Source organism: Sciurus vulgaris (assembly GCF_902686455.1).
Source record: "Sciurus vulgaris genome assembly, chromosome: 5".
In the NCBI taxonomy this organism is placed as follows: domain Eukaryota; kingdom Metazoa; phylum Chordata; class Mammalia; order Rodentia; family Sciuridae; genus Sciurus; species Sciurus vulgaris.
Window position 1 is genome coordinate 126,567,456 of NC_136465.1, and position 25,645 is coordinate 126,593,100.

Sequence of the window (25,645 nt, forward strand, 5' to 3'; positions counted from 1 at the left end):
ATAGGCAAAAAATTGTATGACTTAAAACATGGGCTTGAGGAAGACATGTTAAGCAGTCAAAAGTAGAGATGTGGTGAAGAAGACAAGGAAGAGTGGTCAAAAAGTAAAAAGAAATTAATTAAAAAAAGTCAAAAGAGGTGAGAGTTTCAAAAAGGAAAGAGTAAACAGAAAAGCTGAAAGGAATTAATGAATAAAACTGGTCACTAGGTTGGATAATTTGTAGGAGTAATTAATAGAATGATGTAGGAGAACAAATTTACAAAAAAAGAGTAAATGTAGATGAAAAAAAGTGTATGCTAGAAACAAGAAATTCCTAATCATGAGTCCACAGTTCTAGCATCCCATTTACCACCTGTGTTAACTTAGGAGGCAGTACTTAAAATAGATTCACCTGATCATGTCTGTTCCATCCCTACAATGTTAAAGAGGAACATATTTAAAAAGATATATGAAACCATAATTAAATAAACACACAAATTATCATAATTCTTTTAAGTACTCTGGCAATTGAAAGAAAAGGAGTAGGGAACATGAACAAATTAAGTTTTGTTGTTATAAGAAAAGAACCTCCTTGGGCTGGGGATACAGCTCAGTTGGTAGAGTGCTTGCCTGTCAAGCACAAGGCCCTGGGTTCAATCCTGACACTGCAAAGGGCCTCCTTGGGATAAAACCCAAGGCCTTGAACATTCTAGGCAAGCCAGTAAAACTTACTTTTTATAATAGTAAACCTTACTTTTAAATAAATTGAGGGGGTCATTTGGCCCAGATAAAAACTTTGTTTTATGGTTAAAAAAAAGGGGGGGGGGGCAGGGCTCTGAGTACATGTATAGGAAGAAGAACTTAGTACTAGAGTTCTACAATGTCATCAGCCTTGATGGACCTTCATTAGAGAGACAGGCTAGGAGCACAGACCCCTAAGAGTCATACAGTAAATTTGAATCACAGCTCTGCTAATTGACATCTATACACTTTGTTTCTGACATATAAAACGTGGATACTAATAGTAACTATCTCCACAAAGTTATGAGGATTAAAGTATAGATACATAGAACTGCCACATAAATGTTCAAAAACATTGACAAGACATAAAAGCATTGCCATACGCAAGTTACATGCCTTATGTTAAAATAATGGTAGTGTTATTTGTCAAGATTTTGATAAGTAGTATCTTACGTTAGCCTAAGATGAAAAACTCTCTCTTCATGGGCAGGGCAGCCAGAATATGAAATGATTGAGTGTGAGTGCCTTCTCAGGTCCTCTTTAGTTTGTTTCCACTCAGTGCTTCCTTATTTGTTCTGAAATAATACACGTTCATAAACCTGAGAGATTGTTACTAGGTATACTAAGCTACAGATACTAGATAAGCTGAAGTTTTGTGTATCTAACATATGAAGTGCTCACAAAATGAATTTATGAATGAAAAAGGCAAGTAAAGGCAGTAATAATACAATGAACCAAAGTCTTCAGGATGAAGCAATGGAATATGCTGAACAAATTATAGACTGTATAGCCACTCAGACCAGGATTAGTACTGGGACTCCACAGTCCCTAGTTGAGCATCACAGCTAACATAAGAATCCATGCAATGATCTGTTCATTGAGATGTATTTACAGACTGGCACTAGGCTAGATTCTGGCAATACTCAGATTTAAGACAGGAATTCTAGCCTGTCAGTTTAAACAAGAAAGTCAAAAATCTGATGCAAAAGTGATTCAAAATATTTTATATATTAAATGTTATGTGTACTGAACATGGTGATCACTGAATAAATGTAGCTGTTGCTACACAAATTTTATTTTCTCTTCCCATTCCTTTCCCTATCCCACTCCCAAGTTTTGTTTGTTCGCTGCACTCTCAGTGATTGCAGTCAGTCTATATTCAGTATATACTGAATAATCAACAATGAAACCTAAATATTGAGCGCTTATTGTGTGACAAACACTTCTAAACAATCCTCAACATCCACCATCTGTTACTAACCCATTTTACAGATGAGTAAAATGAAGTACGGGCAATGTAACAGGCTTGAGGTCACCTGCTGCTGAAGAGTAGGCCTGGGATTCAAAACTAGGCGGCTTGGAGCCCACAACTGCCTCTAACCAGAATTAACAAATTAATAACCGAATAAACGAAGCAACTCTTAGTACCAATGGGAAAAAAACGATGAACAGGCATTCCTACAAATGCTGTCGTTTTCATGGACAAAATGTAGATATCTGTTTAAAGTGAACTCGTGGATCCTCACGCTCGTGGATTCCAGACACTTGGAACTACCGAAAAGGAATTGACACGTGGTTTGAACCACGTCATCCTGATCTCTGGAACTCAGTTCTCTAACCTATCAACTACTTGACAAAGCCTTTCTGGAAAAGGGAATCCGACCCCACGGCTAGAAGCCGTTACAGACAGGACTCAGGAAACCCGGGCGGGGAGGACAGGGGAGGGAACCGTAGCCAGATGCCCCATCCCGGCATGCACCATCGCCCCGACGACCCCGCCTCCTGGCGAGCAGCAGGGAGCGCGTATGCGCCCTGACGCCCGGAAGCGCTGGCTGCACATTGCATGCTGGGAGTTGTAGGCCCCCGGCCCCAGCCCGCGGGCGGCCGTCCGCACACTCCGAGAGGCTGCTGGCGCTGGCCCGCGCGGCACCGACATTGGGAGCGCGCTTCGCGCTGACTCAGCGGCGACGGTGGCGGCGGCGTTAGCCGGCCCTCACGCTCTTTCCCTTCCTGGGGCGCCGACCCCGCCCGCCTGCTTGCTAGTCTGCCTGCTCGGCGCCACGCAAGAGAAGGCGCCAGGGGACGCGGAGCCGCGAGAGGCGCGCGGCCCCAGCCAGCTCGGTCTCCGGCGTTAGCGCTGCGGCAGTGGCGGAGGACTACGGCGACAAGGACGAGGGCCGCTCACCCGACTGCCTGCGTGCAGCGTCGCTCCACTCTGCTGACCGGCCCTCGGCAGTGCAGGCGGCGAGGCGAGATGGAGTGATAGGGAAGGTGACTCGAGGCGCTGGGGTGGCGGGACCCGGACACGGCGTGGTTAGCGCGAGGCTGCGAGGAAGTTGATCTGGGCAGACTGGCCCGGCGGAGGGGTGCGGGCCGGGGACCCTCCATGGCGCTGGTGCCCCAGGGCTGGGTGGACAGGATGGGGGTGGGTACGAGCTGTGGCCTCTGTCGCGGAGTGCGTCCCGTGGTCCTGAGTGCGTGGCCGCCAGTTGCCGGGTGTTTCATCACCCGAGTTGCCACGAGGCGTAGTTTTAGGGAGGAATCCGGGGAAGGCTGGGGGGCGAGGCCGGCCGAGAAGGACCAACACGCCTGTGCCCCGACCCTCCCGGTAGACCCATTTGTAGTAGTTCTAGTGCGTCCCACCAGTTTCAGTTATAGAGACCTTAAACTTGAGTCCGCACCCCCCCAACACCCCGCACAAAAAGGAAAAAAAAAAAAGTGTTATTTCTGTGTAATAATTTGCTAGCGCGGATACTCCATTTTTTCTCTTCCTCAATCCTGCAGGAGTAGAGAAGCCTGATGGTTCCCTGTAACCAGAAAAACGAGTACTTTTGGAAGCACTAATTAGTTGTTCCTGGGGGAAGTTACGTTTTATTAAAGCGACTTGTTAGCATGATGTTAAAAGGCTGGAAAGATTAAGTCCTAGTCTTAGAAACAGTCTTCAGGAGATGTGGAGGAATGTTTCCAAATTGTTTGATTCTTGACATAATGACTCTCCAGGAAAAGTTAGGGCATAATATTATTTTTAAGTATTTTGCTTGCTTTGCTGGTCCCCAGCCTTTGCAGGATGTGTAATTGAAGTGTTTACCATATTGTAACAAATGTTTAAGCCTGCCCTTACTGTGTGCTGTTGGGATACCATGTGTTTTTGCCCAGTCTCTCTCTAGGAAGGTTGTTACCTTTTTACTAGAGGTGTAGCTTTTCAGTTGTTTGCATACACTTAAGTAATTTATCCTATTCCCTTATATATTGGTTATCCAAGTGCCTTCCCTTGGGTGTATTCCTTTACTGACAACTGTAACAAGTTTGTTTCCTTAGGTTGTTTATTGGCCATGTTTTTCTTTAGGACCACTTGCTTTTTTCCTTTGACCCATCAGTGTAAGGTGACCAAGCTTAAGCAGTTTACCATGGCAACTTAAAAGAAGTTCTTTATAGGATTTCTCTGTCTGGGATTCATAGAAACTCAGAAATTGTCTTTTCCCTCTATGGAGGCATTTTTCAGGGGAATGGTAATCAGCTTTTCTTGTCATTTTTGGCTTGGAGGGGAGGAGTGCACATCTTGTTTTCTCATCTTCAAAATGCTGATATAGTAGTTTAGGTGTGCTCCAAGTGGTTCCTATTCCCTGTGGGTCTACCTCTGAATTAATAACCGATTGAGGGCCCACTATGTGCCAGACATGCTTTGCATACTTTGTATCGTTGAGGTTGTTACAATTTTGAGGTGTCTTTTTCACCTTACATAGAAAGAGTTCTTGGGTTTTGTTATTCATGTGACTTTTTTTTTTTAATGTCAAGATTGGGTTATGAATCCAGATCTTTTTAAATCCAAAACCTGTGTTCTACATCCTAGGGACACAGTGACGAATATTCCAATCTTTGTTCTTTAAGGTCAGTGAGAGAAAACTAGTAAGCTGACAGTGACAACACAGCAATACTTCGGAGGGGTATCTAATCCAATTTGGGAGGGTTGGACAAAAGTATTCTTGAAAGAGATCACCTCTTAGTTGAATTTGAAGGACAAACGGGTTAACTAAGTAACTGAAAAGGGCAGTGTGTGCAAAGATGAAGGAAAGGATATCACTGGAAAACTACCAGGTGATGCAGTATCACTGGCCTTGCTGGGTTGGGGTTTAGAGGGTGAGGAGTCATTCAAAAATGTTTGGATTTTTAATCCTGAGGACAGTGGAAGTTTACATTTCTCTGCTATAGTCTGCAGATATGCTGTGAACCGTAAGAGAAGGACTAAGCTTCCTTCTCCAAGACTCTCAGCCTGTAACCTGGCCTTGATCCTTGCCACACCACTCCTAAAGACTGTATATCCTTCCCCCCAATCAGTCTCTTAGCCTCTTTAAGTTCTCTTTGGTTTTGATAATTTAAGAAACAAAAACCCCCACAGCTTTCTAAGATAAAGCCTGTTCTCCTTATCTTGTAGGTCTTGTCATGTGATTTCACATCATTTAGTTTGTTCCATGTTTGCTCAAATAAATATACAGTCTATTAAAAACTCAGCTGTCTTGTGGGGCTATGTTCTGTTTTGAGAATGTTAGAACCTGGACTATGAAGAACTGGATTACTTTCCAGAGTTTTTTTGGTGATGATGATTGTTTTGTGGTACTGGAGATTGAACCCAGGGCCTTACACATACTAGGCAAGTGCTCTTCCACAAAGCTATATCCCCAACAAAAAGAAAAGTTCTTAAATAAGAGTAGTCAGTTCAGTTTGTGGATTTTTGTATCGACTATTAGAAATTCTCTTTGAGATACATTTCTAAAATTGGCTAGCAAGAGTAGAGATCTAGAAAAGGCAGAACTGGTCCATTGTTCAAAAGCTAAATGACTGGTTTTTAACTCTTCTTCCTTTCTCATTCAACTTCTTTTGCAGTACTTTGTAAACATACCAGTAAAAATATTAAACTTTGAGGTCAGACATTCTACTTTTTTTTTTTCTTTTTAAGATTTACGATATTGGTGTCTTGTAGTAGGAAAATTAGAATTACTATTACAAAATAATCTGGATCTGTCATATTTTAACCTAATACAGTTGCCCAGTTGCATTTTTAAGTACCGGAGATAATAAGTAACAACACTGCACACATTAGAGGGCTTCTGCTGTTTAAAGAAAATAATTACTTTCTGTGCTTTTTATTAAAGATTTTGAAGAATAAGATAACTTTAGAACTTTCATGGCATACTTAGATTTTTAGAAGTTACACATTAACAGTATTTAACAGGATTCATTCTTCTAAGACTTGCTCTTCTTTAATTGTAATCTGAGTAAATTTCAAAAGATTGTTAAAAATTTTGAGCATCTTTATATATTTTCATCATTTATTATAATATTCTGGGTAAGCATCTATTTTGTTTATCAAATATTGTTTTCTTGCACCTTTGTTTTTTACATGCAGATGTTTGTGGATTCTTCTGTGGGATCAGAGGGCACGCCTATTGTAATCAGAAAACTCAAAGTATAACAGCAGGAATGGACGAACAGGCTCTTTTAGGGCTAAATCCAAATGCTGATTCAGACTTTAGACAAAGGGTAAGTTAGTCTTATTTTTTAAAGCATGTTACCACAAATATGCATTTACCAAGGTAAGTAAAAAATATATCTGGTGATAAAGGTCTAATTTGAGTAGAAATGAAGAGAAGCAAACAAATTTGATTCAAGTGTTTTCTGAATATAGAAAGTTATTTATTTTCTATTTAGTTAACTAAATCAAAGTATTAAAATCTCATGTGATTCAAGGTAGGACTTTATACAGCATTAGTCATTATTTCTAATTATTTAGAAATTGTAATGCAGAGAGAAGATTGTTCAGTGGATTTTTCATAGTGGTAAACATGCATATCCTATTTTCCCATTGCTTGGTTTGGTCTATCCAAGTTGTTTACTGATATTTACTATCCCTGTTATTTAGTCCAGGCAGACATGTAAATAAGCAGTTAGGATATTCCATGTTTTAAGTCATATAAAATGATTACTACATGATAAGGAATCCATTAAGAAGTGCTAGAATATTTGGATAAATGTAAACAATTAGACATAATGGAACCTACAACTATAATCACAATAGCTGAATAATAAGACATCTAAAGAACATCTAAAGAATAAACCTGTAATTTTTTAAAGACGTGGGTGTTCTGAAGTATAGCATAAGAAGAAGAAGAAACATTTTCTTCTTTCTACTTCTCACAGCAAAGAATATTTTTTTAAAGATGTATACAATACCTTTATTTTTATTTATGTATTTATATGTAGTGCTGAGAACCAAACCCATTGCCTCACACGTGCTAGGCAAGTGCTGTATCACTGAGCTACAATCCCAGTCCAAGTGCAAACATTTTTAAATGGTTAAAAAAAAAATTCAAGTAATTTTTAACATAAGTACATGCTTCTGTTGTTAAATAAATAGCCCTCCAGATACATAAAAATAATAGCAATTGAAATTTAAATGTTTGACCCATTTTAAGATGTCTAACAAACTAGTTAGGACATAAAAAGTCCTTGTCTTCTGTGTATAGACAGAGATTTCTTTTCATAGGGGCTTAAGCTACCTGCCTTCAAGCAACTAACAATACTAGTTAAAACATCATAGAGCTTACTCTCAGTAAGCTTACTTACTCTTACTCTGGCATTACATGCTTATTAAAATTAAAAACTTAAGTTATTTTATTTATTTTTTAGCTACTAGATGGCCTTCCCTATTTAAGTACCTTTTTTGAACTCTATTTTTTAAATTAAGTTCCAGCATCCAACAAATTTTTAAAATTTTGCCAATGATTTTTTCAGAAAAGTTAAATCAGTGTATTATTATTAGTTTTAATACAGGAGATGCTTTTCATCAGTAAAAATGGTTCTTTCTATCATAGGCATATTTTACACATCCAGGTCCAGGCTTAATTTGATGGCCTGTTAAACTAACTTAAGTAACAGAATTAATTAGGATGAAGAAGACAGACTCTTAAATAATAGTGAATTCTGATAGTCCTTGTTTTACAGTTCAGGAATAGTGGGAATTGATCAGCTTTGGTGGTTAGATAAATGAGCGTTTGCTAACCCCAGTTACTCACTTGTCCTTTTGTACTTCTCTGTTTTCTACATGGGCAGTAAAAATAGCTGAACTGACTCTGTTGTCACTTAAATGTACAAAAAAGGTATGAGATAGAAGTAGGTGATAAAGGCTCAGTCTTGTTCATCATAAAAAAATGCCAGTAATACCTGGATTCAGAGCACAAAGAGGGAAAGTTTTCAGGTTGTTTTCCTCGCCTCTTTTTTAAAATGCACTACACACCTTTAGCTTAAAACCTGCTATTATTTAAAGAAAATAATATGTTAGTAATAGTAATTACTAATAATAGCTAAGCCTTTCCTCTTTTTGGTGGGGAGAGTGAATTATTGGGTGGCAATGCAACATGTGTAATTGACTTCCACCTTATCCCCTGTCCTGGACCTGTGGTATTCATAAAGGAAACCATAGGTTTTACAGACAGCTGTTAGAAAACAACCAAACTTAGAATCTTTTATACCTGCCTGGACTCTTAACATTGTTAATTTCTAAAGATAACCATTACTTAACTCTGGGTGGTTTTCCAACATCCACAATCTGTCCTCTGTGTGGATACCAACGGGGTGTCTTAAAATTCCATTCAGATCTGACACTACCAGAAATTAGGGTCAGACCCTACAAGTCATAGGCTCAAGTCTCATTCTTATAAGTAGAGGGCTCACGTGACTCCTTCCTCAGGTTTGATAGTTTTCCAGAATGACTCTCAGAACTCAGGAAAGCATTTACTTACTGTTGCCAATTTATTGTACAGACTACAACTCAGAAATAGCCAGAAGAGATGCCCAGGGCAAGGTATGAAGGAATGGACACAGAGCTTTGCTGCCCTCTCTGGGCTAACCTTCCTCCCAGCACCTCAGTGTGTATATCCTGGAAGTTTTAAGAGTTTGTATAGAGCTTAATCTCCAGTTCCCACCTCCCCTTCTCAGAGATAGGTGTTTGAGAAAATTTCAGCCCTTTCATCACTTGATCTTTCTAGTCAGTCCCATTCTGATATTATTTCAGAGAGCCCACCCTAAGTTGCCTCTACCATGATTTCTGTTGTGTTCTAGAGGAGCTATTTATAAGTAACAAGACAGTTCTATCAGGAAGTTCCAAGGGCTTTAAGAGCTCTGACTGGGAAGAAGGGGAGGGAGCAAAACCCAAATATATTTCTTCTTATATCACATTTATATTTAAGGTAGTTTTGGGTCATCTTCAGCTTATTTTTATTTACCAGTCCTCTGTCAATGGGAACAGGCACTGATATCATGTATAAAAACCCACTGCTTCATTCATATACTCATAAAGTAGAGAAAACTGTCACCTAAATATATGACTTTTACTTCTAACCCAAAGAAAAAATAATTTTACATTTTGACTGGTTTGTATGTATATATATATGTACACACATATAACTAAAGTTACATAAAATAATAGTTATTCTTACCATGTAATGCACTCTTATATATTCTTATATGAAGACTGCTAAATTAACTTCATCACTAATAGGACAAAACATTTTTTAAAAAATTCTGACAAATTGAAATTATTTTCCTCTAATGCTTAGTGTTCTGTACCTCATGTCAAAAGTTTTCATCAGTTCATAATTAGTTGAAGTCATTTAGCAGTATTTTTAATTTATGTATAATTTTCTTGGCTATTTGAGATACTCTTCACAAGTTAAGGTTACTTTATTGGCCCATTGTCATATGTGAATCCTGCATCTACTGTAATATGCTGATGGAAGAGCATGGTATACATAATTTCCACTGGACCACTAATGTTATATGGACTTGATTCTGCATCCATTCAAGGGTGCACTTGCTCTGTCATGCAGTGGTACACATCTGTAATCCCAGCAATTTAGCAAGGCCCTAAGCAACTTAGTGAGACCCTATCTCAAAATTTTTAAAAAAAGGGCTGGAGATGTGGCTCATGGTTAAGCACCCCTGGGTTCAATCCCTGGTACCAAAAAAAAGAATACACTTGCTCTTTGTTGGTACATCATTCTTTCTTATTACAAGCCATGGATTATTTGTGAACAGAGAGATGAGAAACAGCTTTTACTTTTTCAATTATTTGATAATTTCCAGAATTCATATCATGTAATTATACTCCAATCTTAATCTCTTTTTTTAAGGGAATTTACATGATATAATTGAAGAATTGACATACTCTCCTGTGTAACAATACATCGAATAATATACATAATGTTTTATCTTTTTTTAGTTTTTTAAAATTTTTTTTGTAGTTGTAGATGGACAATATGCCTTTATTTTGTTTATTTTTATGTGGTGCTAAAGATCTAACCCAGTACCTCACATATGCTAGGCAAGCACTCTGCCACTGAGCTGCATCCCCAGCATCATGTTTTATCTTTTAGAATCAAATCTTTAGTAGTGGCTCTGCTGTACCCTTTTATAATTGTGTATACCTCAGTATTACAGCCTTGATAAAAACACTTATACATTTTCTCTCTCAGTTCTTAATAGCCCAGTGAAATCTGCAGAGTATTCTTGTGCTGTCTTCTAGACTCTAAGGAAATGGGTTTGAGTATGTTAAATTCACTGGTTGATTATTGGTTTACTATTCCTAGAATATTTTTTTTCGGTGTTAATAGAGCATTGAGAGCGACTCTTCTAAATGTGTTTCTTTGTTTTACAATCTTTCAGGCCCTGGCCTATTTTGAGCAGTTAAAGATATCCCCAGATGCCTGGCAGGTGTGTGCAGAAGCTCTAGCCCAGAGGACTTATAGGTAATTAAAACAAAATTTATATGACATCTCAAAGAATTTACATTTCTGTAAACATGACAGGACTGTTAAATTTATCTATTTTTTTTTGAAAGTTTTCATTGAAGCATTTTGTGACTTGCCTTTTAGAAAACCATTAATATGTGGTCATTTAGTCTAGAAATGAGAAATAGTAAACCAAAAATTAGGCCATTTGAGAATCACTTTTGCTATATGTATGTTATGTAACTAATAGCAAATCCCAGCGAAATAGACTGCAGAAAAATCTTCCTTAGTTGGTAAAGAAGGTGATTACAAATGGTATATACCTGAGTTTTAGATTTGAACCTAAAGTAGGTTAGCTTGCATTCACTTCGTTTTTGAGGCTCACACACATAGTCCATCCTTTACTGTTTCCAGCATGGGTCTCTGTAGTAGACTGAGGCACAATGAGAGCAAATTTCTAGGTATTTGTCTAACCCACATCAAATATGTATAAGGTTTTCCCCCTGCAGTGTGACTTTTTTTGGGGGGGCAAGGAGATCCTGGGGATTGAACCCAGGGGCACTTTACCGCCAAGCTATATCCCAGTTCCTTTTTACTTTGAGGAAAGATCTTGCTAAGTTGCCTAGGCTGGCCTTGAATTTGTGATCCTCCTGCCTCAGTTTCAGGTTGCTGAGATTACAGGCATGTGCCATCATGTCTAGCCATGATGTGACTTCTTTGTAGTCTTTCTAAAGCAGTCAACTTAATTTTTACAGAAATAGGAATCCTCGTGACTGGGGATGTGGTTCCGTGGTAGAGTGCTTGCCTGGCAGGCTTGAGGCCCTGGGTTCACTCCCCAGCACCACACACACATGCAAAAATAAAAATAAAAAATAGGAACTCTCTAACAATACAGCTGATACATTATTGTGTCAGCTTACATAATAGTTATTTATAAAAGAAGTAAAACTGACATAGTGTGGCTTGTGGGAAACACAACCAACTAGCAGTAAACAAACAGGTCACTGATGGGAGTGGAAGTGCTGGGGTTAGTGACAGCCCCCTGGCTAGAGTTGTTGGAGTGCTGTTCTGTCATTTTGTTTGATAACTGAAACCCTTCGTTTGAGTTTAGTGAAAACTGATTTTGAGAACATCTTAGTCTTAATTAAAAGATGACTTTTAATTAAAGACTGCCCTCTAGTTTATTCCTTGAGTGGAAAATATGAGTCTTAAATAATTCAATGAAGGTTACAGTGTCATTCATAATAAAAACAAAGACCTCAGGTGTCAGAGGAGGTACTAATTAAACCTAATTTTTAAAAAGTTTTGTTTGTTTTTTGTGGAAGAAATTATTTTGTTTGGTTAATTCATGTAGTCTAAATTAAGATGGAATCTCCATTCTTTCTTTGACCAGTTACTTTACTTAGGAAAAGTTGTTCCATAACTAAGTCTGGCCTAAACCAACCATCTTGAGTGAGCAGATTGTTGAATGCTAAAAAGCCTTATGTCAGAGTTTATGATGGGTTCACTAAAACTGTATCACCTTACAGAGACAACGGGAATAATTGGCATGTCTTGATTTTCACTGCCATCATATGATGACAATATATTTGTAATTTGTTTATTTGTTTGTTTTTTTTTTTTCCACCCCCAGTGCTGGGGATTGAACCCAGGGCCTCATGCATGCCAGGCAAGCACTCTACCTCTGAGCCATATCCCTAGCCCCTATATTTATAATTTGGTTTGCTATATGAACTTTGAGGATAGACCAATATGATAGTCTTTGTGACCCTACTTTAGATTTGTCTGTGGCAGAATTGACTAAGGTTGATTTGGAGGGGGGGGGGGGGGGGGGGGGATGTACTGGGAATTAAACCCAGGGGCAATTTACCTTGTTAAACAAAATCATTTTAGAAATCTTAACATCTGGAATTTAGAAAGAAGCCTTTCTGTTTACCAATCACTATGTTTAAAGTGCATCTTGAGGTTTTTGGTTATTTTGATTACCAGATTTAATGGAAATATCAAATGTTATATATAGTATTGAGAGACCTATTAGCTTTTTACACAAATGGATTTGAATGTTACAAAATGAGATTAGTAAATAGAAAATAAGTCACAAGGTCTACTTTGAGAAATGTCAGCTGTTATTCACGAATATTTTGCCTTTGTTTTCCCCATTCATATTGTTTACCTAATTTTCATTTTTGCTTTTACAGTGATGATCACATAAAGTTTTTCTGCTTTCAAGTATTAGAACATCAAGTTAAATACAAGTAAGTCTTTTTCTCACAGTTCTGATTCAGATTTGTGGATGACGCCATTATGTTTGATTTTTCCTCCCTTGAAATCATAATACAGGTTGTAAATTAACAATGTGTAAGTTATATGCAAGTTATAGATGTTTGATTTATCCCAAACCAAGCTAGTTGATTATATATAAAAATAGACATTTCACAGAAAATCTAGATTTCCAACTTCTCTGGAGAAACCAGGTGTTAAACCTGTTTCCAAATAATAACTTGAGTTGAGTGGCAGCACCTGTGTTCAGAACCCCTACTTTAATTAAGAAAAAATAAAGAATTATCAATTGGTTTATTCTGTAGACCACAGACCTAAGAACATGGATGTATTTGTTTGAAAAATAATGTAGCTATCAGAGATTGATAACGATACCCTGTCTGCCACCCTCATCCCTCTTTTCTTTGAAGCCGCATTGTGAGACATTTATTCTAGGAAATTTTAGGTAATTGAGGGCTATACAGACTTTCCCTTTCAAATATATGAGACTTACTTTTCAAAACCACAGCCAACCACACAAATGTAGCCACTATTCTTTCTCTTCTCTATTTTGAACAGATATTCAGAACTAACCACTGTTCAGCAACAACTAATTAGGGAGACGCTCATATCTTGGCTTCAAGCTCAGGTAAAATAGTTAATTTCATTCAAAGCCTCAAATGATCAGATATTCAGTCTTTTATATTAAAAGTGTTAGTTTTGAAGATCACGGGTAGAATGGCAATACTGTTAAACTTTCCATGACACATTGTGGTAACTTTGGTTTTAAAAAGTAATTTATTATTATTTTTACTTCATTTATTTTTTTACTCCTTGACAAAAACTACTTTTCTGTTTGGTTCCTAAAGGTGAGCTCTTCTGGAAGGGCCTTTTTAAAGGGCCAGCAGAGTTCTTTAGTCACAGCATATTCTTTTTGGTTAATTGTAGCCAATTTTAACATATAAAGTGATTAAGTAGCTAGAGTTTTTTATTTTCCTCAAAGAGAAAGCAAACAGAAGAAAAATATTTGAAGTTTTTCTTCTAAGAAGAGTATGCAACTTATTAAAACTGCACATGAAACTTAAAAATATAAAGATGAAAAGTAACTATTAAGAGTTTTATTTGGTAGATTGTTCTCTATCTGGCCAGTCACTTAAATACTTGGATAATTTTGATACAGTTTTGTTTCACTGTTAATATGGACCACTTTGAATTTTGGCGGGGTTTTGCTTATATGTGATCAGTGGAAAAATGATGTTTTTTTTGGTTTTTGTGGTTTTTTTTTTTTTTCTTTGTCTTTTTGATTTAAATTTAATGGGATATTTCTGTTGTCAGATGCTGAATCCCCAACCAGAGAAGACCTTTATACGAAATAAAGCAGCCCAAGTCTTCGCCTTGCTTTTTGTTACAGAATATCTCACTAAATGGCCCAAGTTTTTTTTTGACATTCTCTCAGTAGTGGACCTAAATCCAAGGGGAGTAGATCTGTACCTCCGAATCCTCATGGCTATTGATTCAGAGTTGGTAGATCGTGATGTGGTTCATACATCAGAGGCAAGTAACTTCACATCAGTTTTTAGTTTTCAATGTAGATTTTGTGGGAGAAAATGACCACGTAGTAAAAAGAGGTGGGAATTTTTTTTTTTCCTTTAGACGGACATTCTTACGAATGATTATAAATTTACCCCGCATTTTGAATTTTGTTGACAAAGGAACTTAAGCCTGATTTTTTTTTTTTTTTTAAAGATACAGGTCGAAATTAGAGTATTATATTTGACTTTTTAAAAGTAGGCAGATACTTTCCCAGTGAAATACATAGGATGGTTCTTCTCCTATGAATTTGTTGAGAAATAGTCTGTATTTAGTACTACTGTAGAGAGCCTGAGCAAGGAAGAAGCATTGCTTGTGAATTGTCATTCCTGGCTTCTATTTTCTCATCACATAACCCATCACCTTAGTCTTTCTGTTTATTAACCAGTGTAACTTTTGCCTTATTCTTAAAGGACACAACAGAAGTAGCTTCAAATGTGTATAATTTAAAGTCATTGTAACCAAAGTATTTAAAGTAGAGGGTATTATCATGCATTTACATTACTGCCACTTTCTAAATAGTTTTAGTCTTGTGTTTACCTAATTTTGAGAACTAATTTATCTCATGCTTAAGATTTCTAAGTAATGCTTATTTGTAGTTTATATTTAATAAGAAAGTAAGTCTGCTGCTGTGGAATAGAATAGAAAGAGGAAATACGAAGAATCACAGGATGTGATTTTAGAGTTGATAAATAGGAAACCATTGCAGGGAATGTGTTAATAAGTCTGGAAATTTAGTGTAGAGGAAATTGCTGTGTGCAACCATATTCCAGTGTCAAACATTTTATAATCTATTTTGTGTGTGGTGTTTTATTTTTTAGGAGGCTCGTAGGAATACTCTAATAAAAGATACCATGAGGGAGCAGTGCATTCCAAGTCTGGTGGAATCATGGTACCAAATCTTACAAAATTATCAGTATACTAATTCAGAAGTGACATGTCAGTGCCTTGAAGTAGTTGGGGCTTATGTCTCTTGGATAGACTTATCCCTTATAGCCAATGATAGGTAAGTATTCCTATAATTTTTTAAAATATAGACCTGCAAAATACAATATCTAAAAATCATGAGTTTGAAGTATTTAAATAATTTTTTCCTCTTTTATCAGGTTTATAAATATGCTGCTAGGTCATATGTCAATAGAAGTTCTACGAGAAGAAGCATGTGACTGTTTATTTGAAATTGTAAATAAAGGAATGGACCCTGTTGATAAAATGAAGCTAGTAGAATCCTTGTGTCAAGTATTACAGACTGCTGGGTTTTTTAGCATTGATCAGGTTAGTATATTTACATATGAAGTTTTGAAAATTGTTGGAACAAATGAGAGATAATAAGTTAAATATATTAATAGTGTTTCCTTTTTCTTTTTTCTAAATATTGGAAACTGTCCTTGAAATTATAATAAACTACTGTATCCCGAAAGCTGTGGTATTGCTTACAACATTTGCCTGCACAATAGATTATACCCATTCTTCAACTTGAAGGCCTCTTGAAGGCCTGGGTGGTACCTGCTCTTCTGCATTTCTTACACACTTTCATTGTTGACACTACTGGTGCAAGTACCACACATCAAGTAGCAAGGGACTATAGCATTTACACAATGGTTCATTTAAGATTTCAGGGTTTGAACCTAGGGCCTCAGACATGTGAGATGAGCACTTGTCTGAGTTACTCATCCCCAACCCATGAAGGCTTTTTAAATTTTAGCTATCAGATATAAATAATTTCTAAGATATCTTTGTATTGGTGATATGTTAGTAATATGGTTTTAGTGTTTTTCCTCCTTAGACACCACTAGTGGCATCTGCTTATCTGGTTTTTTTGGTTCCAGGGATTGAACCCAGGGGCACTCAACTCCTGAGCTACATCCCATCCCTTTTTTTTATTTTGTTCTTTAGTTATACATGATAGTAGAATGTATTTTGAGATATTAATAGACATAGAGTGTAATTTTCCATATCAGAGAGAACATTTGGTCTTGGGGATTGGCTTATTTCACTTAGTATATTCTCCAGCAGATGCCATCATTTCATTCTTCTTTATGACTGAGTAATATTCCATTGTGTATAAGTACCACATTTTCTGTATCTATTCCTTTGTTGAAGGGCACCTAGGTTGGTTCCATAGCTTAGCTATTGTGAATTGAGCTGCTGTAAACGTTGATGTGGCCCAGTCCTTTCTGTATTTTATTTAGAGACAAGATCTTGATGAGTTGCTTAGGACCTCGCTAAGTCTGACTTTGAACTTGCAATCGTCCTGCCTCAGCCTCTCATGCTGCTGAGATTACAGGCATGCACCACTGCACCTGGCTACTGATTGTCTTATCAATAGTCTTTAGTTAAAAATAATAAAATGGTCAGGGTAGAATCTCTTTCCATAAGAGAACTGTTTAAAGGTAATTAATGAAGATCATCTAAATTTGAGTTCTGGCTCTCCCCCTTCCAGTACTGGGGATTGAATCCAATGGCACTTCGCCATTGAATTGCATCCCCAGCCCTTTTTATTTTTCAAGGTAGGGTCTTGCTAACTTGCCCAAGCTGGCTTCAAATTTGGAATCCTCTTCCCTCAGCCTTCTGAATAGCTGGGATTACAGGTGTGTGCCATACCCAGTTTGAGTTTTGACTTTTAACACTGTTAATGACCTGAGGCAGTTCTGTGCCCCCATATGATAGTTGAGGCCTAAATCAAATAGTATCAGAAAGAACTGTGGGAATCTTGTTATACACACCATAATGTGGCAGCATTAGCTTTCTTAGATCATGTTTACTAAATTCAACAGTTTAGGGAGAAGATTACAAAGCAATGGCTCTCTTTTTAAGCTTTTATAAAGTTTGTAATAACCACAGGACTATAATTATTAAAAAATAATTGCCTTAAAGATACTAGTGGATAATGTATCAGAATAATTCACATTCTGAAAATTCCTCTTGTCACAGTGGTAGAATTGTTAAATGTCTTACATCAGTTTAAAATTGAATCCTAAATTGGCATTGGACTCATAGTAAAGCTTTCCCTCTTATTCTTGGAGTAGGTGGTAATAAGTTGAGATCTGTCATGATTGCTTGTAGGAAGAAGATGTGGACTTCCTGGCCAGATTTTCTAAGCTGGTGAATGGAATGGGACAGTCATTGATAGTTAGCTGGAGTAAATTAATTAAGAATGGGGATATCAAGAATGCACAAGAGGCACTACAAGCTATTGAAACAAAAGTGGCGCTTATGTTGCAGCTACTAATTCATGAAGATGATGACATCTCCTCTAACATTATTGGGTTTTGTTACGATTATCTTCATATTTTAAAACAGGTAAGTCTTTGTTTTATTGGTTTTGTCCAGCAGATAATAAAAAGGATCCATGACAAATTGGAAAAGTAAAAATAAGAAAACACCCAATTCTATTGCCCGAAGATATTTACTATTAGTTACTAATGTGTTTCCAGTTTTTTTAAGTTAAAAAAGAAAAAAAAAAAACAAAAAAACCTTAGGTCAGAAAACAAATAACAAAATTCTAAAATTTATTATTCAATTAAGTTTGAGAATTGTAGTCTTGTTATTTTTTTCATTTGGAACCTGTATTTCTAAATACTGTAAAAATTGTTAAGTAGATTTGTTGTTTTAATTTCATATTCATTTCTTATAAATGATTTTTTGCAGTTAAAGTTTTTCCGGTTATTTCCAGTACAAACTTTAATGTTGATGGCATTAATCTCCATATAATAGCATGTAGCTTTTTAAAGAATTAGTCATATTATGACTTTAGATGAGAGCCATTCTCTTTTACTTAATTGGGTTAATTGAATCAGGTAAGCTTAAAGTAGTTAACATAAAGTGATTAGAACATGTCTGCATGTATACTTTGAAAAATTTTAAAAGTGTGGAAGGTGTGATTACTATTGGTAATCCTGCTATGTCTTTCTTAAAGCTGTTTCATGCTATTTAAAAACAAGATGAGACCAGGGCTGGGGATATAGCTCAGTTGGTAGAGTGCCTTGCAAGCACAGGCCCTAGGTTCAATCCCCAGTATGGCAAAAAAAAAAAAAAAAAAAAATTTAAAACAAGATGAGACCATTATTTACTGTCTTCAACTCTTCCTTTGCAAATGCATTATACATATTTTTAAAAATCAAATTAATCTACATGTCTTTGTCTGAGGTTTACTAGAAAGATAATTACTAGATTTTAGGTATATTTTAAACAAAAGCAGTGCCAAACTGCCCTCCAGAAATGTATGTGTATGTTTAAGAATATCCTAATTGATTAGAAAAATATTCTAATAAGTATAATTTTAGGAGACCTACTAAATTATTCCTTACTTTTTTAACAGCTTACAGTGCTCTCAGATCAGCAAAAAGCTAATGTAGAGGTAATTGACTTCTTTGTACTTCTTTAAACCAATAATTGAATTTTCATCTGGTTTCTGCCTTGAAAGTAGCTTAATTTTAAATTACATCAAATTAAAGGATTGACAAAAACTATCTTTTTCTTAATTTTAGGCAATCATGTTGGCCGTTATGAAAAAATTGACTTACGATGAAGAATATAACTTTGAAAATGAAGTAAGAATTTTTGCATTGAAGAGAAACTAGTTTTATTTTTATTGTTTTGTGTACAGCAAATTAATATTTCAAGTTTTTATTGTTTTGGGGACCTTTTAAACAAATAGCATTTGAAATAAACTACTTAATTGATGTGATCTTATTTATATTGATCATCTAGTCTTGTTTATATTGACATCAACCTTGGGTAAAATTAGTTAAAACTCTTTGTCTTTCATTTTTGATGTTTTGTCTGTTACTAGTGTTTTTTAAAAAAAAAAAACACTTTGTAGGACTAGGGGTATAGCTCAGAGACAGAGCACTTGCCTATCATATGCAAGACCTTAGGTTCTGTCTTAAGCACTGTGCAAAGAAAAAGGAAAAAAATTAAAACAAAATTATATCATTGAACTTCATAAAATGTTGACAATATCATCAGTGGTCATATCTGACTTTGCAGTATTTAATAAGAATGACAAATTGAGACCCAGTCAGTAGACCTCAAAGCATCAGTCTGAATAGGAGAAGGAGAATGAGGCTTAACTGTCTTTAGCTAAAAAGTTTTGGGCTGGGGTTGTGGCTCCATGGTAGAGTGCTCACCTAGCATGCATGAGGCCCTAGGTTCAATCCTCAGCACCACATAAAAAATAAAAGTATTGTGTTAAAAAACAAAAGTCTTATTCAGTACTGTCCAGGGTCGATGATAGGATCAGCTTCTCATTAAATGGAAGGTCCATTAAATGCTTGCTGGGAATTCAGTAATGGTGTGTGCTGAAATATTCTATTCATGCATTCAAACTTTGGACTGTAAAAGGATAATGGTGATGATGACCAATATAGAGTGCATAGGATATGTCATATTTAATATTTCCAGTTATACAATATTACTTATAGTTTTTGAGGTAAAAAGAGAATAAACAAGGTGCTTACAATGTCAGAACCCAGTGTGAACCTGTTCTGGTTCTTTTCTCATCCCTTTCTTCTCCCTATGCAATTTCTGGCTCTAGGTTTTTGAGGGCTAGGCCTTTGTTCAGAAATAATTATTAATGAGCAGAAGTAATTATTAGAGAGGGAAAGCTGCTAAGCATATTGATATTTCTGTATTTTAAAAATTGATGGACAATAAAAGTGAAATTTATGAGTGCAGAAAACTATAGAATTTAATGTTTTATATGAATCCCTACGCCTTTTAAACTTTTTAAATGATTTTAACCTATATCATAGGGTGAAGATGAAGCCATGTTTGTAGAGTATAGAAAACAACTGAAGTTATTATTGGACAGACTCGCTCAAGTTTCACCAGAGTTACTGCTGGCTTCTGTTCGCAGAGTTTTTAGTTCTACCCTGCAGTAAGTTTTTGTTACTATTTTTGTAACAAGTCCACTTCTTTCATTCATTCTCTGTTAATGGTCTAAAATAAGTGATAATCAGATGACTTACAAACCCATGTTACTTATGTGTGTCTCTGAAAATGAAGCACTTTTGTCTCAATAATTTGTTGATCTTTGTTTTTTATGTAACTTCAATACTTGGCAAAATTAACAATTGCTAAAACTTCTTAATCATTAAAAAGGTTTTTGTTGGTGTGTTACTGTCTTGTGCATCACTGGTTGTATAAAAAGTATATATTCAGATCTCACTGACAGTGTTATACCTTGGTAGGAACTGGCAGACCACACGGTTTATGGAAGTTGAAGTAGCAATAAGATTGCTGTATATGTTGGCAGAAGCTCTTCCAGTATCTCATGGTGCTCACTTCTCAGGTGATGTTTCAAAAGCTAGTGCTTTGCAGGATATGATGCGAACTGTAAGTATACTAAAGATAATTTTTTTTAACATAATTTTCTGTTTTTACTGTAAGCTAATGGAAATTCCTTAACTGTTATAGCTTATTATATGTTTATACTGGTGTTTTTAAATGTCACAATAAATAAAAATAGGTTCCCTCACTTTTTCCTACTCCAGTTGGTAACATCAGGAGTCAGTTCCTATCAGCATACATCGGTGACATTGGAGTTCTTTGAAACTGTTGTTAGATATGAAAAGTTTTTCACAGTTGAACCTCAACACATTCCATGTGTATTAGTAAGTATACCCTTTACTCAAGACTTAGTTTCCATGTTTTGCAGCTGATGATCACATAGTATTCTCTCTATTCTCTGTGTAGAGTCAAAACTTTATCATCTAAAACAAGTCTCCTAAGGAGCCTGTTCATGTAGTATAAAATTACTTGTATATTCTTGGTTCCTGCCTGTTAGTGGCCTAAGAAGTAAAATTTTGGGAACAAAAATGTAGCCTGACAGCAGCAATGAATGAAAGCTTTAAATAAGTGCAGAAATGGTAAAAGTGCCTCTCTTTCTTTAGATGGCTTTCTTAGATCACAGGGGTCTGCGGCATTCCAGCGCTAAAGTTCGGAGCAGAACTGCTTACCTGTTTTCTAGATTTGTCAAATCTCTCAAGTAAGTGTGAAATTTCAGCTGTTAGGGCTAGCTTATTTTTTTTAAGCTACCAAATAATCATATAAATTATTTTTCAAGAACCTGGGGTAGATTTAGTCCTTTCTGTTCTAAGGCATGCTTTACTAGGTATTCCTTTTTTATGTTACAACTTCTCTTGCTCATTAGCCAGGTACTACCAAGTGGTTTGTTTTCATACTTTTTTGGTGCTAGAGATTGAATCCAGGGCTTTGTGCTCATTAAGCACAGGCTTTTATCACCCATCGCCTACTTGCATACTTCCAATAAGTAACACCTGTTATCACTAATGGCATTTGTTGGTTTTTTAACCAATAATTGTACCACAGTCATTCACTATGTGCTTTCTCTCAATTGTTCAAATATAATCCTTGGAAATACACTTTTAACCTAATTCATTTTGTAGTGTTCTTTGCAAGTACTATTTTTTGGTGTGAAAAGTTCTTTATTATTAGACTTGTAAGATTATAAATCATCTTGATAATCCATCACCACAGAGCCAATAGAGAGAATTTTAAAAATTAATCACAGCCTTAATTGTCAGATGTGGCTAACCCAGAACCAAACTAAACTTTAGTTCTGTCCTAAAGAGGAATTTGGGGGGTTTTTTGTTGTCTTTTGAGCACTGATACTTACTTGTGATTTTCTTTTTTACTTTATACAGTAAACAAATGAATCCTTTCATTGAAGATATTTTGAATAGAATACAAGATTTATTAGCCCTTTCTCCACCTGTAAGTATCTGTCCTTCCCAACTATTTTCCCCATTTGTCATTGAGACCACATATGCCATTAGCTTTTGCCTTTGTGGGGTTTTGTTTGTTTTTCCCCTTTAACTGATGGTAGGATAGGTGTATGTGAGCTTTATTTGTTCTGTTTACCAAAATTCTTTTGATATGGTAAACAAAACAGTAACAGAAAGGAATCAAGAAGTGACTGATAAATTTGGTAGTGTAGGGTATGGTCTGATTTCTCTGTATGTAAAATGAAATGTTTTATGGAAAAGAAAAAAATTTCACCTTCTAAATTATTCTCTAGTATTACCCTTGTAGTAATCATTCTTAGCAATGCTACTATTATACCAAAGTTTTTCGTGTGTATCTTTGGGCCTAGGGTAAAAACATTTAAATGCTAATTCATGTCCATTTAAATTGAAATACTTTTGTAAGTACATTTTGACTTGGGTTTTTGTTTTTGTTTTGTTTTTTAGTATTAGAGCTTTATGGTTATACATAGTAGTTGGGTTCATCCCAACAAACTCATACGTGTACGGAAATCATTTTCAGTTCATGATGCCCTCCTTTCTCCTCCCCAACTTATATGTTTTGTGTAAAGCAAAATACTGACATTCATTTTATGAAACCTATTACTAAAGGTGCCATTTAAGAATGTTAAATATAGCTGGGTGCCATGGTACAGCAGCTAGGGAGGCTGAAGCAGGAGGATTTCGAGTTCAAAGCTAGCCTCAGCAATGGTGAGGCGCTAAGCAACTCAGTGAAAATAAAATATTGTCTAAATAAAATACAAAATAGGACTGGGGATATAGCTCAATGATAGAGCACCCCTGGGTTCAGTCCTCAGTACCAAAAAAAAAAAAAAGTTAAATATAAAATAATGCTTTGATAAGTATTTATTTTGATAAATATTTAGGTGTCAAGGGTTATGTAATATCACTGTGTGAAAGGTTACTAGTAAATTTAATTACTAGTAAAAATTAGTGGTTAATTTATCTTTACTTGCATATTACAAAAACCTGTGGAGTAAAGTACTTCACCCAGTTAATGCCAGTTTTCCTTGGCAGTTCACACTGATCCTTAGGCATTCAAGAAGCCTAAGATATCTTATAGATACTGGAAATTGTCCATGCTTTTCATGTAGGACATATAAGCAAGGATTTTTACTGTATCTTTTTTCTAAGTTGCTTAGAGCCTTGGTAAGTTGCTGAGGCTGGCCTTGAACTTGAAATCCTCCTTCCTCAGCCTCTCAAGTTGCTGAGATTACAGGCATCCACCACTACATTTGGCTCTTATTAAATTTTTAAACATTCTTACAAAGATTAGTTTCTGTAGCCTATGTATCAATAGTCAAAGTCTTTCTGAATGTAAGAGTCTTACAAATAAGATTTCTACAAAAGGAAATAAGAAAACTAATTAATAATGATCTAATATTATCATTTGTGAAGCATCATTAGGACTTGTTTTTTAGTGCTAGGGTTTCTGAGTTGCACCCCAGCCTAGGACTAGAATTAGAACAATGATCTTTTGAGTTCTAATTCAGTTTTCTTTCCATTATATGGTTATGGAAGAAAATTTGTCTTAAAGGTATTTGATCTATGAGATGATGTGCCTGTTCCTCTTGCACTTATTCTAATTAAATGAAAGGAACTTAAAAATTTTTTTAAATAAGACTAAATTTCATTCTAGGAGAATGGTTACCAGTCCTTGTTGAGCAGTGATGATCAACTCTTTATTTATGAGACAGCTGGAGTGCTGATTGTTAATAGTGAATACTCAGCAGAAAGGAAGCAAGCCTTAATGAGAAATCTATTGACTCCACTAATGGAGAAGTTTAAAATTCTGTTAGAAAAATTGATGCTGGCACAAGATGAAGAAAGGCAGGCAACTCTAGCTGACTGTCTCAACCATGCTGTTGGATTTGCCAGGTAAGCATGATAATAATTAAAATTGTAAAGCATGTTTCTCTACACAGCAGAATCACTTATTTGAATCTTTTAGGATAGGCACACACATCTGTTTCCAAAACTGATTACTGAGAGAACTGTTGAACCCTTTTTCTTGTCAACCTAGCAAAGTAGAAGGTTTATCCAAAGAAAAGAACAGATCGTGTGCCATTTTTTATTTTTGCCTTGATATCTGTCTAAATCCTTAACCCCATCCTCTGAACTTTTTTGGTATAAATTGTGTATTTAGCTCAAGTGTTTATATCCTAAAGAATATTGGGACATCTTGAGTTGATCTTAGTACTGAGGCTTCTTTTCAGCTGTTCCATTTTGTCCTGACCACCCAAGCAGCCATTTCTTTCTCTTTACCTGTACTTGTCATTGGCAAACAGTGATAGCATGAAAGTTGTAGTGATTGCTAATTAGAAGTTGCATGGAAAAATTGTCCCATAGTATACTTCAGAGCAAGAGTTAGGTGTTAGGTTATATAAATAAATTGATTCTAAAGATTGTTTCCTGAATTTAAATTGGTAGCTCGCAAATTGTCTAGTACAGTTTAGTCATAGTAAATAGTTTATTTTCTTTTCTGCATACATTATCAGGATTTTATAAAACATTTAGATAGACTTATAGTAGAAGGATTATAATAACTACATCTCATTCATTTAATTTCAGCCTTTTATGTTGGAATAATAACTAAAAGCAATATTTTACCCATAACCACGTTAGTTAAATTGTGATGTAGAAAATAAAGAAGCTTCTAAGTTTTGTCAGTTTTGTGATTGTTGTGCATTGTGTTCAATACTCCATAATACCTTTGAAGAATAAAGTTAAATCGATTGCCTGGTTTTCTTATGTAGTCGAACCAGCAAAGCTTTCAGCAACAAGCAGACTGTGAAACAGTGTGGCTGCTCTGAAGTTTATCTGGACTGTTTACAGACATTCTTGCCAGCCCTCAGTTGTCCCTTACAAAAAGATATTCTCAGAAGTGGAGTTCGCACTTTCCTTCATCGAATGATTATTTGCCTAGAGGAAGAAGTTCTTCCATTTATCCCATCTGCCTCAGAACACATGCTCAAAGACTGTGAAGCAAAAGACCTCCAGGAGTTCATTCCTCTTATCAACCAGATTACGGCCAAATTTAAGGTACCACAAATCTTCAGAACTCCAAGACTCTTCAGACTTAAAGAGTAGATTATTGCTTACCTTCAGATGTGTCTTGGGTTCCGTCCTTTTTTTTTTTTTAACTATGTATTACTTGAGGACATGTATCATAAATTTTTATCATCACCAACATCCTGTCTGACACATGGATCTTAGCTACTCAATTTAACAGAAGAAAACTACAAGTATACTGCTGAGGATGTGGCTTAGTGGTAGAGCACTTGCCTAGCACACACAAAGCCCTAAGTTCAAACCCCAACACTACAAAAAAAAAAAAAAAAAAACAGAGAAAACTTCTAGTATATTATTTTAGAAAAGCAAATTAAAACAGTATTCAGTCTTAAATGTCTAAAGAGGTGAATAAGAAGTACTGCAATTTATGTGTCCAAGCAAGAGTTTAAAATGACTTCAGTGTACTAAAGATGTACAATGAAATTTAAGCCA

At 35.9% G+C, this 25,645-nt stretch overlaps 1 protein-coding gene across 2 annotated transcripts in view; it reads left to right on the forward strand.

The window, feature by feature from the left end:
* Positions 1-2,603: 2,603 nt before the first annotated feature.
* XPOT (exportin for tRNA) overlaps positions 2,604-25,645 on the forward strand; it is a 37,433-nt gene continuing 14,391 nt past the window's right edge. Inside the window, exons 1-18 of one of the 2 annotated variants that reach the window (XM_079139672.1) lie at positions 2,604-2,991; positions 6,125-6,258; positions 10,438-10,520; positions 12,701-12,757; positions 13,341-13,410; positions 14,097-14,315; positions 15,173-15,357; positions 15,458-15,626; positions 17,418-17,654; positions 18,673-18,711; positions 18,842-18,904; positions 20,108-20,232; positions 20,546-20,690; positions 20,849-20,968; positions 21,248-21,342; positions 22,022-22,091; positions 23,781-24,019; positions 24,898-25,183. In XM_079139672.1, coding sequence (XP_078995798.1) covers positions 6,199-6,258; positions 10,438-10,520; positions 12,701-12,757; positions 13,341-13,410; positions 14,097-14,315; positions 15,173-15,357; positions 15,458-15,626; positions 17,418-17,654; positions 18,673-18,711; positions 18,842-18,904; positions 20,108-20,232; positions 20,546-20,690; positions 20,849-20,968; positions 21,248-21,342; positions 22,022-22,091; positions 23,781-24,019; positions 24,898-25,183 — 2,262 coding nt within the window. In that variant the 5' untranslated portion in view covers positions 2,604-2,991; positions 6,125-6,198. The remainder of the gene's footprint in view (positions 2,992-6,124; positions 6,259-10,437; positions 10,521-12,700; positions 12,758-13,340; positions 13,411-14,096; positions 14,316-15,172; positions 15,358-15,457; positions 15,627-17,417; positions 17,655-18,672; positions 18,712-18,841; positions 18,905-20,107; positions 20,233-20,545; positions 20,691-20,848; positions 20,969-21,247; positions 21,343-22,021; positions 22,092-23,780; positions 24,020-24,897; positions 25,184-25,645) is intronic. The other variant, XM_079139673.1, reaches the window with a different exon arrangement.